Here is a 19,524-nt window from a genome sequence, read left to right as displayed (position 1 = left end):
TTGTCCATCAATAATTATGCGCATAATTAATTTTTTAAAATTTTAAAATTTTTACTTTTATTTTAATCATATAATATATGTTATGCAAAAAAATGTTGAAATGCAAGATTTTTTTTTAATGGTATACCACCACCTTCAAAACTGGAAAAATTTTATAAATTATAAACTTTTGGTCTTCCGTCTTAAAAGATTGCTAACCCTTTGTTTTCATAACTTTCATAACTTTCAGATTAATTATATATATTTTTTTTAAGTTTGCAATTATTAATCGTAATATAACAACTTAAAAATATAAACTCGTTTTGTGAAAGAAGATTTTGAAGACCTTATCAAAAATCTTAAAAGTTACGATTTCTTTATTATAATAAGAATTTCGGAAAACATCGAAGAATACTCTCCTCCATAAAAGTTTTAATGTTTCTCTTTGTCTTTTTAAGTTCCATAACTGGAACAAATTTTTTATTATTGGCATAAAATCGACTTGCAGTTCTTTGATAAGTTGAATGAATTTAATTTTTTTTACCTTCTATCGTGCACTGAAAGAAGCTTAAACCAATAGTGTTGCATGTAGTAATCACTTTTACTTCTATTCACTTTTTGTTCAGAGCAAGCCTTTGTAATTTTAAATGGCTATAGGTATTTAAAAAATGTTTATAAGTTAAAAGTTGAACTAAGTTTTTTTTTCTAAACATTTTTTTTTCTTAACAATTTTTCTTGAAGTTGTAAACTACTGCTGTTACTACTATTTAAAAATGTTTAATTTTTTTATACTTTTTTTATTATACATAAAAGGTGGGGGGTGTGTGTGTGGGTTTAATTATATGTTGACGCAATTTTATAGGGGGGTCACTAAAAGTTTGATAAGTTGTTGAGGGAGAGGGGATGGGAAATATTGCCAAAAAATTTGTTGACGTGATTAATGGACAGCCCTATAAACTCAATTGCGACCTTATTCCTTTTTCTATTTTCGACACTATTCATTAAATTCATTTGCGACAATATTTCTTATTCTGTTATTCGACAATCAATAATGCGCCAATTTGCGAAACAGTTCCTTTTTCACATTTTCGCCAATCAAATTTGCGACAATTAAAAATTGCGACAATCAAAATTTTGCGACACTATTCCGCCACACCTAAAAAATATTAAAACGAAGTTGTAGTCAAAAAAGCTTCAATTTCCATCAAAAATGAGGAATTTAAATCTATAAGAGACAAGTAAAATCTAATTGTTGCAGATAGTAACAACTGCAAACGATAGAGCTTTTACTTTACAATACTCAAACAACACTTTTTACTTTACAACATTCATATTATTATTACAATATTTTTATATCACGATGTGAAATTTGTATATAACAATGTGATATAAAAAATAGCGTTTTTGAAAAAATCCAGAACGTTTGACGTCAAATTTTTTTTACAAATTAGCTATTATTAAGTAAAGCTTACGTATCAATTGAAATATTTTCTAAGACACGATCGTGTCTCAATGATAATATCTCGAAATATTCTTAATTACGAACATAAAATACATTATTTTCTTTAGTGTTTTACGGGTAATTGCATGTTTGAATAAAAGAAACAATCGATCAAAAACGTCGCCTAAATACTGTTTATTTTGTAAAATTATTTCAAACGTAGACATTAAAAATTATAACTCGCGTAGTATTTCAGTAATTTGCATCTGGTCTACGCCTTAAAAGTCCATCTATTTATTCGTCTAAACAAATCTCTATGCTTTAAAAATTAATATAATTAGAATAATTTAAAACCAAAAAAAAATGCAATAAAAAAATATTACTTAGATTTTAGAATGTCCAAAATATTAATATTAATAATATAAAAATATATTAATAAAATATATTAATATTAATAATATAAAAGACTATAAAAAGAATTTTCTAACAAAACTTTAAAATAAAACATCTACGTCACGCTGGAATAAATACCAAGAATATATTACAAGAAGTAATATAATCTATCGATTTTGTGTGGTTAAAGGTAATGCGATTTACCTATAGAAACATTGTCAAAAATGTTAATACAAGAATCTAAAATTCGTACTTTACGTTACGTTTATTATTATTAATATTTTTTTGATAATGTTCTAATTTTTACTAGTTAAATTGTTTCTATTATGATTTTGAATTTTTAAATACCTTTATTATTAATTACAAGTCAGACATCATTGGGGCGTCGACACTAATATTTTCAGAAATGAAATTACTTGAATTATACGTTAACGGAGTTAGAACTCTCAGTGAAACGTAATAGATAAATGCTAACTAAACTTTAATAAGGACATTATATTTGCACATAGATTATCATAGATTGTCAAATTTCACTTGTGACTCATTCAAATATATAAAAAAGACAAAAGCCAAACCCTGACCTACCTAAAGCAAGAAGGCTGACAAAATTTAAATATATAAAAAAGACAAAAGCCTAACCCTGACCTACCCAAAACGGATATCTTATATGATTATTACTTTGTGCTTAGCTTTATCAAATAAATTGAGTTCTTTTGTAATTTATGCAATTAATTTAAATTCGTTTCCGTGCTACAATTTAAATATATATATAATGTGACAAAGTAAAAAGTTATAAAAAAGCAACAAACACACAGCAAAGTTCTTTTGGTAAGATTTTCTGTTGTTATAACAATATTTTCATTTGAGTTTTTTCTATGTAATTACTGTAGTTGTTACCATATATAAACAAAAATGGAACGTTTTTTTATTATTCTAAAAATGTAAATAGTTTTATAAACAAAGTGTTACTACCTATTAAAACGTTTTTTAAACGTCTTAAACACGCATTGTCCCTACTATTTGAAGTTTTAAAAAGTCTTTTAGAGGTGCAGTTGAATTTTTAAAAGGTTATTTGGAGTAAATTAATTTTGCGAAGTTGACGCAAAACTTGGCTATTTATAGGCGCACTACAACAGAAATAACTATTTTCTTTATCTATTATATGGACCAATAGTATATTATTAGATCTAATATTTAAATAGATGAGGTCATTATAGATAGATCAGGTCATTATTATAACAAATTTTGTTATAATAAATTAATAATAGATCAGGTCATTATTATAACAAATTTTGAGGAGCTCATCTGCAAAACTCGTTTAGTCACAAAAATAAAATTGAATTAATTCTATTTCCTCGTTCGATTTCCTATTCCTATATACGAAAATCTATTATCAATATAAATATTTGTCCAATTAAAAACTTTGGTACTAAAAATGAACAAAGAAAATATCAATTTCTGTTGATGTTTTACAGAGAAAATGTTTTTTAAAACATTTCATGTTTAAAAAATTCTCTCTCTCTCTTTCTATAATTACCATAATACTTAGCGGTTAACTACATTAATAATAAATAAATTTCAGAATTAGTTTAAGCTTAAAGTAATTTACCAATTAGTTAAAGTAATAATTATATATATATATATATATATATATATATATATATATATATATATATATATATATATATATATATATACATATATATATATATATATATATATATAATTATTACTTTAACTAATTGGTAAATTACTTTAAGCTTAAACTAATTCTGAAATTTATTTATTATTAATGTAGTTAACCGCTAAGTATAGTAAATTACAGCGTGAAGGAATCTGGGAATTACTAACCTAAATGGTTAATAAAAATGAATTAACTAGTTGTTATACAAAAAAGGATCACGTGGTGTTGTAAATGAGTTTTTATTTAAGAATAATATGCGTGCAAAAAGAGATCAGTAAATTCCGAACAATAAATCTTGTTTAAATTATTTTATATAATAAAAGAATAAAAATAAAGTTAATTTAAATGTAAAATTTGCTTAGAAATAAAAATAAAAATTTGTATAGAATGCAATATATAACTTTGTATTTCTTTTTAGTTATCTACTTTTATTTTTAATTTTTTTTTAGTCATTTAAAGCCAACATGCATCTTGTAATTTTAGCAGCAATGCTTTCTATAGCCGTAGCTGTACCAACATATGAACTTATTGTAAGTACTTCTTGTAATTAGTTTCATAATATAAAAAGAAACTAATCCTAAAATTAACCTTTTACTTTACCAGAGCACAAGAAAAATAAAATTCTATTTTTTACCTCTTTATAGCTATAGAGGTAAAAAATAAAGCTTATTTTTTACCTCTATAGCGATAGACCTAACGCTGTGATTAAGAAGATGAAAGTTGTGGTTGAGAAACGTAATATGTAATTTACAACGTGAAAGTTGTAAATAAGATATTGTAAGATGTTAGGTTCTTAAAACAAAGGTTTTTGTATTTTTAGTAATGTTACCATAATTTACCTTAAAATTGCAACCGAGGCAATGGCGAGAAAGTGTCGCAGCACTTTTTACTTTAAGAAAACGTGAACGAAAGTGTATGCAAATACTTTAAATAACTTAAGTGAAACTTCAAGTTATGTAATGTTCAAACATACTAAAACATATATCAAGTTTTAAAGTTTTACACTCATTTAAAAACTAGATTGGGCAACATCTCCTTAACTTTGATTTATAGCATTTCTATCCGTTTTATAAAACAATAAGTTGAAAAAATTATTTTTATACTATTTTCAACTAAATTTATATTCATCGTTAAATTTGAAAATCCACACAATAACTTTTAAGCTTTCAAACACTATGACCATTAATGTTTGAAGCCCCTCAAATTGTAGGTGGTTTATAGGGTGGTGGGTGTGGCTAAAATTATATGGCTTTTTTGTTCCCAAGCTCCAGTATCGCAATTTTTTGCAAAGCATCTTTATTTGATATATGTAAAAACATTTAAATATTTGGAGTTTGCTCCATGTCTGGAAGTTAGGTATCTCAAACATCAAAAAATACTGCATCCGCGCTTGCAAACGAAAGGATGTTTATAGAGTATTTAGCTTTTTTTAAACACATACTCTTTAAACATCAATACACCGATAGAAATTCGTTGCGTATGTGTCATGATTGAGATACATATGTTGTTAATGTGCTCAGGTAATTAGTCCTAATAAGCTGTGGATGGTATAAAAAAAATTTATGGTCTAAAACTTAATGGAGAAAAAATTTAATTAGACAATCCTGCTACTCAAAAAGGTGCTGCTGTGGAGGGAAAAAAAGAAGAAAAAAAGAAAACCCTAAACATCTAAAAGTTTTTTTAGCTATATTTATTTTTTTGCTATAAATATTTATGGCCATATTAAAAAAATTAAAATTATATTGTGTAAGGGTGCAGATTTAAATTCTCGCAAAACGGCACCGATGACAGCGCATTAAACCACTGATTAATCGTGTAATTGAAAAACAACCATTTTATAAACTCTTTTACCGATTGCAATTAACAAAAACTTTTCAATTGAATTCTCTAAATAAGCGCAGCTTTATTGCATAGGAATAAATTAGCATTTTCATACAAACAATATATGTAGACACATATGTTATATGCACATGTAAAAAATTTTACGTCTATAGACGAACGAGTGTTATATTTGAGAAAACTTTTCTAATCATTACAAGTCTCTTTTGCTCAAGGTGTTTTGTGTTGAACTTTTTTATTTATGTTACTGTATTCAAAAAAATTGACACGATTGAAAAAATACAAAAAAAATTGTCTTATACAAGCGGAAAATTTTAAACTTTCATTTTAGATTTGCCCTTCTCTTCATAACTTCTAATTACTCAAATTACGTAGTTTTCTTCTCAGACCGTTAAATATGATAGATGCGACTTTTCCAAAAATCGTTGAAGCTAAAAAATTTTTTGCGTACGTGTCGTCACGTTGTGTCAAAAACTAGAAAAAACAAACTAGAAATAAGATTTTATTTAAATTTCTAAAGAAAGTTCCGTTTATTAAAAATATATGGAATATATTTTTATAGAATAAATTCTAATAAAGGATAAATATAGTAATTACTATGTTATTTCTTTAAAATTATTTATTTACTACAATTGTAATAATCACAAACTATTATCCGTGAAATGATATATCTGTACCAGTTTTATATTTTTTTGTGCAATAATATTCACAATATTTAAAATTAATCAAAAAATTTAATTCGGTCATGCTAAAAGATGATGACACCAAAATTGAAAATTGAGTTAATAATGGTTTATGATTGTAAAAAGATTATTCATAAAGATTTTTTGTCGTATGTTTTTGACCTAATGTGTAATAAACTTGTAAGGAAAAGCAATCTGGCTCTAACTTTACCATAATGTAATAAATATGCATTCTTTAGAGATATCTGTATTATATTCCTTTCGATAGATAGTAAAATTGAACAGCACTCCACTGGATCCATTTTGTGCTCAGACTTTTAAGCCCCTTTTGTGCAGGTTCTTTGAAAGAAATTTTAAAGATATTCTGTAGAAGATATATTGTTTGATCGGACACCTTTATTTTGTGGAAATAGTTCGTTTGTTGATAGACTGACATTCTTCTTGTTTAACTAATCTTCACATATCAAAACCAGATTGCACAAATGGTCTAACTTTGTTCAAATGATTATACTCTGTTGGGTCCTTTTGTGTCATATATGTGTTATCATTTGCATGAAATTACTTTTTTATTACTTTAAATAGTTTAAAACCCATAAAATCTGCAATTAATGACCATTGTATATGTATCAGTCTCAATACGCATTCTTTTATATTATTTCGTAGGTTTTTTTTGACTTGTTGATTGATTTCTAGATTCACTTGTTGATTCATATCCTTCTTTACGTTAATAAAATGGGGTTAACTTTATTGCTAATGAACTTTTAGTTATTTTATATTAAAAAGAAACCTAAGGTGTTAAAGGTCACCTAAATTGATTATCATAAAAATAGCTTCATTTGTAAAACATTTAAAAAAAAAAAAATACAAATTCTGATAATGAAAAGTTGTTTCATTTGATGATGTTGAGAAAGTTGTTTCAGTTGATGATGTTGAGAAAGTTGTTTCAGTTGATGATGTTGAGAAAGTTGTTTCAGTTGATTAAGAAATATATAAAAACATAGGTCTGAAAATATAAGGAAAATACTCTTATGTGATGTTAAAGTTAAGCTTTACTGGTCTGAAAATAAACCCATCTCTGTCATAATAAAACAAGAGCAAAAACAGTGCGTGATATTACTAGGTGTGTATGTGCTTTTAAGTGCGTGTGTTATCATGGCCAAAAACAGTAAAGTTGTAATTGAAATAATTTTTCCCATCTTTCAATGATGAAAATATAAAAAAATGTTTTCAGCTTAACAATTATGTTTTGAGAAAATAAAAATTATCTAATTAACATTTTAAAATTGATTTACAAAATAACAATATTTGATAAGTTTAAAAGTTTGCGAACAAACTAAAGTTTTTAACATTTTCCACACAAAGTTGCTTTTGGTGATTTTGTAAACAAATACTATGTTGAAACAATTTAAAAATTTTATTAATAAGTAATTGAAATTATGAATCTAAGAAATGTATTTCACCTAGAATAAAAAATTTGATCTTAAGATCAATTCAAAATGGAAATTCGTTTCGTAAAACAACACAGCTTTATGAAGTTGATAAGTCTGCTGTTGAAAAAAATATGGAGAGATATAAGCTTACTAGATCTACAAAAAATAAAAATCAATCAGGAAGACCACGCAAAACAGCGCATTACCATGGATAAAAACCTAGTGATACTAAGCTAAGAAAATCCCCGTTTGACATCTGTTGATATAAACATACAAATAAGACGTTTCTATGGAATGAATTGTAGTATTTCTACTACAAAACGTCGTTTACTTCACGCTAATTTATTTGGAAGACGCCCAGCTAAAAAGCTTTCTTAAAAAACCGTGACGGCCGAAAGGAATTTGCATCAGCATCTTAAATGGAGTAGTAAACAGTAGTCAAAATTTAGTTTTTAGTAACGAAAAGAAGTTTATTTTGTTTGGATCAGATGGGATCAGGTATATTTGACGTCCGGTAGATACAAGATACGATCCTAAATACCAACTGTCTACCGCAAAAAATGTTGTAGGTAGTGTAATGGTTTGAGGATGTTTTAGCCGGGATGATGTTGGTCCGCTTCATAGAATTACTTAGACTATTATATATGAAAAGTACAAAGATGTAGGTAAAACTATTATGGTATTCTTGAAAAGGATAAAATGCCTCGAGAATGGAGGATAACGAACAACGATTCTAAAAATACTGCAAAATTGGTTTTAAACTTTTTTAAAAGAGTAAAATTAATGTTTTGAAGTGACCATCTCAATCACCTGACTTAAATTCCATTGAACATCGATAGGATCATGATGACCGTCAAAGGAAAAGAATCATGCCTACGAACGCTTGCTTTATAAGCAGGAGATCGAGGTTCGAAACGAGCTCTGGACAAATTTTCGCGTCACGGTAAGGAAGGAGGCGTGAACTTCCTGGTTAAATGCACTTCCGCGGTGCTCTGTGACAAGACCGTTAGGACTTCTTAGGGCACCTAAAATAAAAATTAAAAAAAAAAAAAACTATACTGATTTATTAGATTAAATCAAGAAATATGAGACTCAATTCCCATTAACGTTTGCATGATTCATTTTTAAACAATTTTTGATAAGTTCAAAAATTTGTGAATAAAAGTTTTATTTTTCAATATTGTACAAATTTGAGTATAAATAATATATCAGCACATACCTCACTAAAGCCAACATACTGAATGCCGATATTATAAGGTTTTCAAGTTTACAATTATGTTTTGAACAAATATTGGTTTTCTATTTACCATTTTAAAATTAATATAAATATAATATGAATACCAATTTTAAAATGGTAACTAGATAACTAATATTTGTTCAAAACATAATTGTAAACTTAAAAACCTTTTGGCATTAACATTGGCATACCATATGTTGGCTTTAGTGAAGTATGTACTGAAATATTAATAAAACTCCAATTTTTTTTTGCTATCAGCAAACTTTTGAACGCTACTGTATGTGTAAAAAAGAAAATGTGGGTTGGATTTTGGTTTAAAGGGTCTGGATATTATAAGACCCGTGGTAAAGCGCTCGCTTCTTAAGCGAGAGGTTCCGAGTTCGATCCCCATCACGTCCCTGGTAGTACCGCGCTCAACTTGTTTCTCCGCGCAGCGGCCTTGTTCGTCAAGGTTCGTGTTTCGGAGTTATAGAGTTGAGAGAGGGTTATAACCACTATTAAGTAGCCTCCTCATCTGTAGTGGCCTTATCGACCTTGAGGAGGTGGATAAAAAAAAAAAAAATGATAGAGTTTCGACTCCATAATGAAAAAATCCGGATACAGTTTAAACGGATCAGGTCAAGGTCTAGACCCAACAAATTTCGAGCCGTAACTGTAACAAACTATTGTCGCCAAGTAAAAAGATTTTTAAACTTTAACAGGCAAAAACAAATGTTTACCTAGTCTAACTTTTAAAGAACTTACCGTCTTTGCAGGTACAACTTTTTTTGGTAATTTATTACAATAAGGTATAACTTCGTTCGTAAAATATTTATGTCTCATAGTTGGTTTTGCATATTTCCATTCAAATTTCAATAAATGACTTCTTAGGCTTTGGAAAAAAACTTTATAAAGCTTTTTATACTACAGTATCTTATTATCCTCAGATTTTATTATTATATGATTATATTTTGAAACTCAATATGATTACCTCTTATAAGCGGGACACTGAAAAAGTGCGAATTTTGTAAGTGAAAACTGGTATAATTACGCACCAGTTGCAAAAACTGGCAAAAGTACAAATATAAGTGTAAATTGGCATTTCGCACTTATGCCAGTTCACATTTAATTTGTGGACGATGCCAGTTTTTGTAACTGCATTCGGCACTTGCGCCAGTTTGCACTTAGGCCATTCTCACTTATGCCAGTTCGCATTTTTGAAATTTGCACTTTTTCAGATGTAATTACATCTAGAAAAAAAAAACTAATAATGCATTATTTTAACCAGATGTAGTTACATATAGGAATTTTTTCAAATGAAACAACATCTGGAGAAAATTCTTTCAGATGCTATTGGACTTGGAGATAAACTCCCAGATGTAGTTGCATCTTTTTTAAGATGTTGTTAGGGGTCATTGAAATTTTAGATGATAATTTTTCTTACTCTAACAAAATTGACAGATTTTGTTAGAGTAAGAAAAAATGCGAATAATCTCGGGCTAAAGTGTACAGATGATCTTGGATTACTCCACGATGTTGTTGGACTGATGTTATCATTTACGAGTCGTCCCCTTTTATGTCTTGTTTCAATGATTTTTTTCCAAAAATTTTCTAAAGATATTGCACTAACTTTTTTAGAGCTCTGTTTATTCAGTGCCGCTGAGAGGTGGGGGCGAAATAGACAGTTTGTCCTGGGCGGCAGATATTCAAGGGGCGCCAAATAAATAAAAGGCACCAAAAAAAAAAAAACCATGAAATAGGAAAGTTTTATAAATAAGGGTGCCAATCAGGGTTGCTATCCCAAGCGGGTGACTGTTCTCAGCGGCCCTGTGTTTATTTGAATACATTTTTATAAGTTTATTAAGTTCTTTTATGTCTTTTTTAAAGTTTTTTCTGTTGTTTTTTTTAGGATTTTAGAAATCAATTAGTCATTAATGGACATAAAAATGTTGTTTTTTTTAATTTTCTTTTAAGGAAATATATTTCAAATTGTATTAAGTAATGTTAGTCTGTTAACAGTAATTGGGAATGTAGGAAAGGAATCCGTTAAAACAAAGAATCCGAAGAGACAGTCTTGGATTAAACTTAAAGATTGTTATATCTAGGAGTTACTAGATATTATAATGTCAAGTAATCTACAAGAGTTATTAGAAATTCTAAATCTAAGAGAGTTTATAGTTACAACCCTTTCGTTGGCGCCAACGAGAGGCTTGTTTATTGCCATGACAATGTTTATTAATGGAACAAATTTATTTTGGAAAAGAGTATTTTCAACATAACAATCATATTGTTCATAACAACATAACATAATCAACATAACAACATAAAATAACATAATCAACATAACAACATAACATAATCAACATAACAACATAACTTAATCAACATAACAATCATATTGTACTCATAACAATCATATTGTTATAAGTATTTTATCTAATTTTAGTTAGTGTCTTAACAATACTATTGTTATGACACTAATTAAATTACATTATTTAAAATACTCTTTTTCAAAACTTATTACTCTTATTATTGTATATATAATACTAACAAAACAAATTAAAAAAGTTAATTACTTTTTACTTAAGCAACTTACTCTTATTTTTTGTTATTCTCACCCATATTTATTCATATTTTTTTGTTTAGTGTCCTAGTGGAACTGTGTTAAAAGGACGAAAAGACTTTACTGACCAACAAACTGAAGGGACTAACTTTGCTGGCTTTACTTGTTGCCCTACAGATTATCCAGGTAAAAAAATTTTTTAAATTTAAATTGCTTCCTATTTTTTTCTTTTAATTTTAAATTCCTTTAGCTTTTGATTTTATTTAACTATTTGCAATTTTTTTAAAAGTTTCTTTAGTTTTAACTTACATAAGTTAAAATTATATTTTAATAAAACTTTAAAGACCTCAGGACATTGACATGATGTAAAAAAAAAAATGATGTAGAAGTAAAATGTCCTAAAAATATTAGTGAGATCATAGAATGGCTTAAACTTCCTAAAAATGAATGAGGATAAACTGAGAACAAGCTTGATCATGGATATAGAGAGCAGGCCAGTTCTATTTCAAAATTATATTTCCAATTATATTGGAAGTATAATTTAAAAATCAAAAGTAACTTAGTCTTTAAAAAACGGAGTAAGGATGAAGAAAAAGTTGATTGGTTATCTATATATGTTGTTAACCCCTAGAAATTTGGTATTGTTAACACGTTAGTGGTATAGTGCTGTTCATAAGCAAGAAAATCATAGTTTGATTCCCATCACATCCCTGGCATTATTGTGCTCAATACTTTACCCGGCCTAGTGGCCTTGTTAATCAAGGTTTTTTTTTCAGAGTTATAAAGTTGAGAGAGTACCTGTAGCCTACTCGACTGTAGTGATCTTCTTGACCTTAGTGATGTGAATTCCTTCCTTGTGAATATCCTTTGTTCAATAGAGGAAGCTTCTTTACCTCTTAAGTCAAAAAGAAATAAATGTTTTCTTCAAAATAATTTAATAATATATACTATAAAACTTTTGATTGCAACTTTCTGATAATGTTTAAAAAATGAATCAACACATAAAGCAACATCACAGTAAATACTCCTAAGGTCTAGTATCAGTTTATATTTGGTTAGCACTACATACTACACATCTTCTTGATAGGTCTACCTTGGTAGGATTGGCATTTACTAATGATAAAATTGTCTACCAACTAATCTCATTGGTTTAGCATTGATAGAATGAAAACCTGTAGATTTTTAGTCAGTGTTTTGTGTAATGTAAAATCCTTTGAAAACATAAAATCAATAATTCTTTGAGAAAAAAAATTAATGTTTATATTAATCCAAACTTTTTGTTTTTTTCAAGCTCCGTATCTCTACCCTATTATGTTTTAATGTGTAAATGGCTAATATTTGAACACCTTGATCAACATCATCCTTTTTGTTTATATAGGTCAACAACAGCATGTGTTATCTTTGCTTTTCCATGTCTAGTTACTTCTGTGATACTGTTTTTAATGCATTTAATTAATAAATGAATGTTCATTTATCTCTTTATTTAGTACTCATAATACCTGTGCGTTCTTTAAAATAAACCTCGTGGTAATTTCTAGGTAATTAGTTTAGTTCGAAAACTTTTCTAATTTTTTCTTACCGTATCAACACAGTCAGTTTTATTTACTTGAAGATTATATCAAACTTTAACAGAAGTGTAACAATTATCAATAAATACACAATAACCTTTGTCTAAAATATTACCCATTAGTGTCATGACAATAGATGTGGCTATATAATTATTATTGTGTAACTTTTCAATCTTTTCTGATTGCAGTAAACCATTTCAAATATATAATTTTTTAAATTCTGCTAAAATTAAAGACTTCAAACCAAACCTTGCTTGTTTACTTAGAATTTATTGCTTTCAACTCAATTATCTTTTCCATATTATTAATTATGGAAAGGGCAATTGTGTTTGAGAGCAACGATATCTAAATAAATGAACAAGGTTTTTATATACATATATATATATATATATATATATATATATATATATATATATATATATATATATATATATATATATGTATATATATATATATATATATATATATATATATAAAACCCTTAGATGTTGTCCGAAAGTTTTTTCCATATTTTGTTGACAAAAAGTAAAAATTAAAATGCAAGACCAGAATTTTTTTTTTTTATTAATGATAGACTGCCTGCCCCAACCAAACCCTCAGTCGATGTAGCAGCACTCCCTTGCGGGTCAGGCTATTTGTCAGTCGATGTAGCAGCACTCCTCTGCGAGTCAGGCTATTTGTCAGTCGATGTAGCAGCACTCCCTTGTGAGTCAGGCTATAAGATAGTCGATGTAGCAACTATCCACGCATGATTTACAGTTAAAAAAATAAAAATAAAAACATTTTATTAAAAAAAATAAAAATAAAAACATTGTTTATGTTGTTAAAAACATTCAGAATGTTTTAAAAACATTCAGAATGTTTTTAAAAACATTCTGGTCAATTAAATTTGCGTTTTTGTGGTTTTTTTATATAACGATTAAATTGTAATTAAATTAATGGTTTTGACTTTCGTCCAACACGAAAATGTTGGACGAAAGTCAAAAGTAATTAAAAGTGACGTATGTGTTGGCGTAAGAATCACTTTTTTCCTTCCGCTCTTCACAAAGACAACAAACTATAGATCTATATATATATATATATATATATATATATATATATATATATATATATATATATATATATATATATATATATGTAAATTATGTTAGTGTATTTTACAAATAGAGTGCTCAATGTTCTTAAAGAACAGAGCAATAATTAATTAGTAAAAAACACGTATATACGTATATATATACGTATATATATATATATATATATATGTGTGTGTATATATGTATTTCATCTCATATTAGTCTGCATAGCATATTAGAATATATATTAGAAAAATCTTTTAAGTTTGATATAAAAATGTTTTTTTGTTTGTTTTTATTTTGTTAAATTTTTATACCTTAAAAAATTGTTACTGTAAAAAAATTTGTTTTTCTGTTTAGACCTCCATTATGTAAATGAAAACTATTTTTGTTGTCCTTCTGGAACAGGAGCTTATTGTAGTAAGTATCTTTTTAGCTCTTTTTTTAAAGTCAATTTTTGTAGCAAATTTTCAACTCTCTTATAAACTTATATATAGATTATATATACCTTTATAAAAATTATACAACTTGTGTAAACACGAAAAGTTTTTAGTTAGAACACATTATAAAAATTAAGGCAAAATATCTAAAAAAAAATATTTAACAAATATACAATAAAACTTAAAACTAAAACCATATTAAAAAATGTTTCTAGCATTATCTGTAAGGAAAGAGACATGAACTTTCTAATAAAATGCTCGTCCACGGAAGTCTTTGACAAGACCGTAAGGTCTTCATGGGGCACCTAAAACAAAAATTATAAAAAAATTTTTAAATCATTTTAAAATATAAAAATTAATGCTTAAACAAAAACGTTTGGTTTTATAAATCGAATTATTTTAACTTAAGTTCAAGAATAAGCTTAAATTATTTTTTTTTTAAATAAAAATTTTTTGAACAGAAGTAAAATAATTTATTAATTTCAATTTTTTATAATTTAATTTTCATTTTAACTTTTGCAGCTTTTTACTGGTGTAATTTTTGCAATAGTATGTTTCTACTTTTCAAACTAATCTTCAAGAAACAAAATATAATTTTATAATTATATTTATTAATTGTTCAAAACGCTAACGATTTAAATAAAACTTACTTCCCCACTTATACCATGTCAAAATCTAAGAGTTGCTGTAGCTAGATATACGTTTAAGTTTCAGCAACTCTTGCTATGCTGGGTATTACAGACTGGGTATTAAGGACACCACTGAATTAAATTATAATATTGAATTAAAATATAATTATTAGGCGTTAAAGTTCCTTAAAAATTTTCCGATTTTTTTATAATTTCAAATTTCAATCACCCAAATTATTTAAATAAAAGAATTTTAGAAGACTAAAATTCTTTTGCCCAAATAAATTTCATTTTAAATAAAGTTCCTAAAAACAACTTGCGTATTTATAGAAAATATTTAATCTTGATTTCGCTTTAAAGGAAACATAAAAAAATGGTTTCGCATTTTTTACATCCTATTGGAGATTTCTTGTTAAAAAAAGTTTTAGTTAGAATTTTATATTATGCCTTAATAACATATAAGATATAAATAGAACTATTTATATTGCCAATTTTTGCGAGTCTTTGAGTAAATTTAATAAATTTAATAGCTGAGTAACTGTAAGTTACTGTAGTAACTTGTTGTTTTGATTTAGTTTATATTTGATTTAGTAAGGTAAATTAACTGCAATGAAAATATAATTTTATAATGATATTGGCTTTCACGCAGAGATTTAAAGTAATTTAAATTAAAAAAGAAAAAAAATTTAACAAAAAAAAAAAAAAATTGCAAAAATAATAGCCGAAACATTTTAGTTCATTCAGCAAATTTTATTTTAATTTTTTTTCTAATTTATGTTTTGAATACATCAAGTTTAACTAGCTGTCCCCTCATGTACTTTAGCTGTCCCATAATGTACCATTACTTTATCATTATTCGCTTCATGAACACGTAGTAGGTTATATATATACTCTGTATGCAGTACAAAGTATATATCAACAATACCACAATTGATAGCTTGCATGCTTTGTGCTTTAACTTTCATTATAAAAAGTTTTTATCATTGACAGTTCAAATTTCATAGCATAAAAAATTTTGATTTTTCAATTCACTAATGGACACACGGACGTCCATAGTACGTCCAAAATGGTTCGTTCGGGTGTCCATTGGATGCACCTAAATTTTGTTTGTTCATTAGCGTTAAGTTTTATTCAGCTCATTGTCATACCGACTCCATTTCTAGCAACTATAAAATATGGAGTCTTGATATAAGAACTAAAGTCTTTCTTTTCCACAAAACCTAAATTTAATATACACATGTTTTTGGGATTAAACACGAGTGGCAACCCTCATTAGGATAATAACAAGATAATAACTTCATAAATAATTAAATTCCAATATTGACACAAATCATTACAAAATAATGATTTAAAGTAATTTTTTGGCAATATTAATATATAAATACAATCTAGCAAAAAAGTATTTTTTGGCAGGTTTAATATGTCGCCATTGGCAACCTTGCTGTTGCTTACATCATAACCAATTTTGTCACAACAATTGTATCTAAAGAATCACAAAAATGTCTGTCAATAATAGTCTGTATCAATAATAGTCTGTATCACAAAAATGTCTGTCAATCATAGAGCTTGTTTTAGAAAACCAAAACTAAACAATTAAATTCAAAAGCAATGTAAATAAACTTTGCTTTTGAATTTGATTTCCAAAAAGTCAACAAACTAAAAGACAATAAAAATTTATATTAAAATACTTGTTATTAGATTTGGAAAGTCATACATAAAAAAACTAAATTAAAATGAACTAAATTAAAACGACCGCAAATATATTTGCAAATAACGAATAGGAGAAAGTGAGCAGTGTACTACTGTTTCACGTTCTGCTCTTTACTGTTAAAAAAAAAAATTCAGTCTTATATAAGATGCAATAGCTACAAACTCGCATTCAATGTTCACCTTTTATGCATTTATAATAATGAGTGTTTGTAAATTTCCTTTTTCCTTTTTTCCCATCCCCGATAAATAATGCAGGTATTTTATGATAGCATTTAAAATATTTTTAACTGTTTTCGGTGGAGTCACTCCTCCCACTCCTCTTATTTGAGTAACCTCGAAAATTATTAAAATAGACTAAAAGCATGATTAAATATTGAACCAAATTTACATAGCATATAGAGTCACAACATATTGTGAGCAAATTAATCACCTTTTTTTTACAAGTCATTATTAGTACTAATATATATATATATATATACATATATATACATATATATACTAGGATGCATCCAATGCATCATACTTTCAAAAATTGATCTGTCCCTATTCTTAAAACTTTCTGTTGGTTCTCACAAGAAACTCTGTTAAGTTTTCTCAAGATTTAGTGGGGCCACTTCAAATCTTAGAATTGCAATCCAACCTGAAACACAAAAAAAAGTTTTTCAAATGTATGTTGGGTTTCAAAAGAAGTAAAAATTTATAAAAAATTTAAAAATAATAATTATTTTTTGTTAAAAATACCTTAAAAAAAATTTCGAAAAAAACTATGAAAAATAATTTTTTGTTAAAAAATAATAATTTTTATGCATTAAAACTTAAAATAATAATTCTTGTGTAAAATTTTTATTGTTTTTGCGCTTTTATAAAATTTTGCTTCTTTTGAGACTCAACATGTCATACATTTGAAAAAATATTTTCTTCTGTTTAGGGTCTCATTGCAAGTTTCAGACTTGAAGTGCCCCCCCCCTAATCTCATTATAAATATATATATATATATATATATATATATATATAATATATATATATATATATATATATATATATATATATATATATATATGTCTCATTATATATATATATATATATATATATATATATATATATATATATATATATATATATATATATATATATATATATATATATATATATATATATATATATATATATATATTATATTTATATATACAAAAAACTTTTAGCTTTTAACTTAACACTAACCCTGACAAACAAGGCCGCTGCGGTTAGATATAAGATGAGCACGTTTAAGGGACTTTAAGGGACATGGTGGGTATCAAACTTGGATTTTATTGTTTGAAAAGCAAGCACGTCACAACACCACATCTATTACTATTACTAATACAACTAATATTATTGTTACTAAATTTTTACACACCAATTAAAATCAGATTTAATATAATATATAAAATCTGATTTTAATTATTTACTTATTTACTTTAAGTTATTAAATTATCAACTTTACTTAGAATAAAGGTATTTAAATATCACTAAGTTGTTAATATCTTACTAGGATATATATATATATATATATATATATATATATATATATATATATATATATATATATATATATATATATATATATATATATATATATATATATATATGTATATATATATATATATATATATATATATATATATATATATATATATATACATACATATATATATATATATATATATATATATATATATATATATATATATATATATATATATATATATATATATATATATATGTATATATATATATATGTATATATATATATATATTGCTTTTAATAAATACAAGAATACAATAATAATTTATTTTGTATATATATTACTGTTTGAAAAATTCAGTTAATGAGCTTTCTTTTTATTTAGTGTCCAACGCTTGCAACTGTAAATCTACCGGTTTAAAAGGCGGAAAACTTCCAACTATTAATAAAATTGCAAGATAGGTGCAATAAAAGTGAATGGCAACGAAGTCCATTTACTTAACACTCAGAAACTTAGAAAGAATGTTTTGTTTATTAAAATAAAATTTAAAAAATTTTACTTTTTTTTTTAAATAATAACAAAAGAAAAACGTAAAAAGTCTTCATTTTTGTAATTCCATTCAAACTATAAGTAGCCCTTTTTAAAAGATGAAGGTGCAGGATTATATTAGCAGTATGATTTATTTCTCAGATATTTGGTGTTCTGACCATTTCAAAACGCAACTATCAAATTTATTTAAAAAAAATATAATTGCATAAATCTTAATTTATACTCAAAATGATCAAACTTGAAAAAATAAAATCGAATCGTCTACGGCGTAATAATAGATGATATGAATAGATGAAATATGAAATTAATTAAATTAAATATGAAAGCTAGAAAGACAGTGAGTTAAAAGTAAAAGATACTCAAAGTTTATTGTACTGTAAAGAAACTAATAATAATTAACAGTTTAATTCTTAGATTTGAAAGATAAAAATGAAATTATGCACAAGTTAATTCAATAGATTGAACAAAGATTTCAGTGCTGGATCATATGAAGATCTGTTTGATTAAAAAAAATTTCGATGTTCTATTGAACATCTAGAATGCAAACCCACTTTAAAAAACGAAGATTTGGAATTGTGGCATTCTGAATGATCGGACAACTCAAGTTAGAGAAGATTTACGCTTTTATATGCCCGGTGACGCGAAATAGATTAACTCCCCAAAAAGTTAACTCCCGGTTAAAACATTCTATCTCCCCGGTTAATCTATTTCGAAAAAAATTAACACCGGGAGTTAAACTATTTTAAAATATAGGGAAATGTATTAACCGGGGACTTAAGTGTAATTTTAATTCTATATTTGTTTTTCTCACACCCTTTGTAA

General features: G+C 26.3%; 1 protein-coding gene across 1 annotated transcript; it reads left to right on the top strand.

Annotated features, from left to right (window-relative positions):
* Positions 1-2,391: 2,391 nt before the first annotated feature.
* On the top strand, positions 2,392-18,711 carry LOC136080866 (uncharacterized). The gene is made up of 5 exons (XM_065798205.1): positions 2,392-2,641; positions 3,947-4,027; positions 11,312-11,414; positions 14,230-14,289; positions 18,538-18,711. Exons 2-5 carry the CDS (start codon positions 3,962-3,964, stop codon positions 18,612-18,614), a joined length of 306 nt encoding a protein of 101 aa, XP_065654277.1. The 5' UTR covers positions 2,392-2,641; positions 3,947-3,961; the 3' UTR covers positions 18,615-18,711.
* The last annotated feature ends 813 nt before the right edge of the window (positions 18,712-19,524 follow it).

The sequence above is a fragment of the Hydra vulgaris genome, chromosome 05 (genome assembly GCF_038396675.1).
Source record: "Hydra vulgaris chromosome 05, alternate assembly HydraT2T_AEP".
Lineage (NCBI taxonomy): Eukaryota > Metazoa > Cnidaria > Hydrozoa > Anthoathecata > Hydridae > Hydra > Hydra vulgaris.
Note: the sequence above shows the minus strand (reverse complement) of the source record. Positions and strands in the feature narration are given on the sequence as shown.

Coding starts and splice junctions, on each gene's coding strand:
- LOC136080866 (XM_065798205.1), top strand. CDS start 3,962: ATGCATCTTGTAATTTTAGCAGCAATGCTTTCTATAGCCGTAGCTGTA. Junction 4,028..11,311: donor TACCAACATATGAACTTATT/GTAAGTACTTCT, acceptor TTTTTTGTTTAG/TGTCCTAGTGGAACTGTGTT. Junction 11,415..14,229: donor TTGCCCTACAGATTATCCAG/GTAAAAAAATTT, acceptor TTTTCTGTTTAG/ACCTCCATTATGTAAATGAA.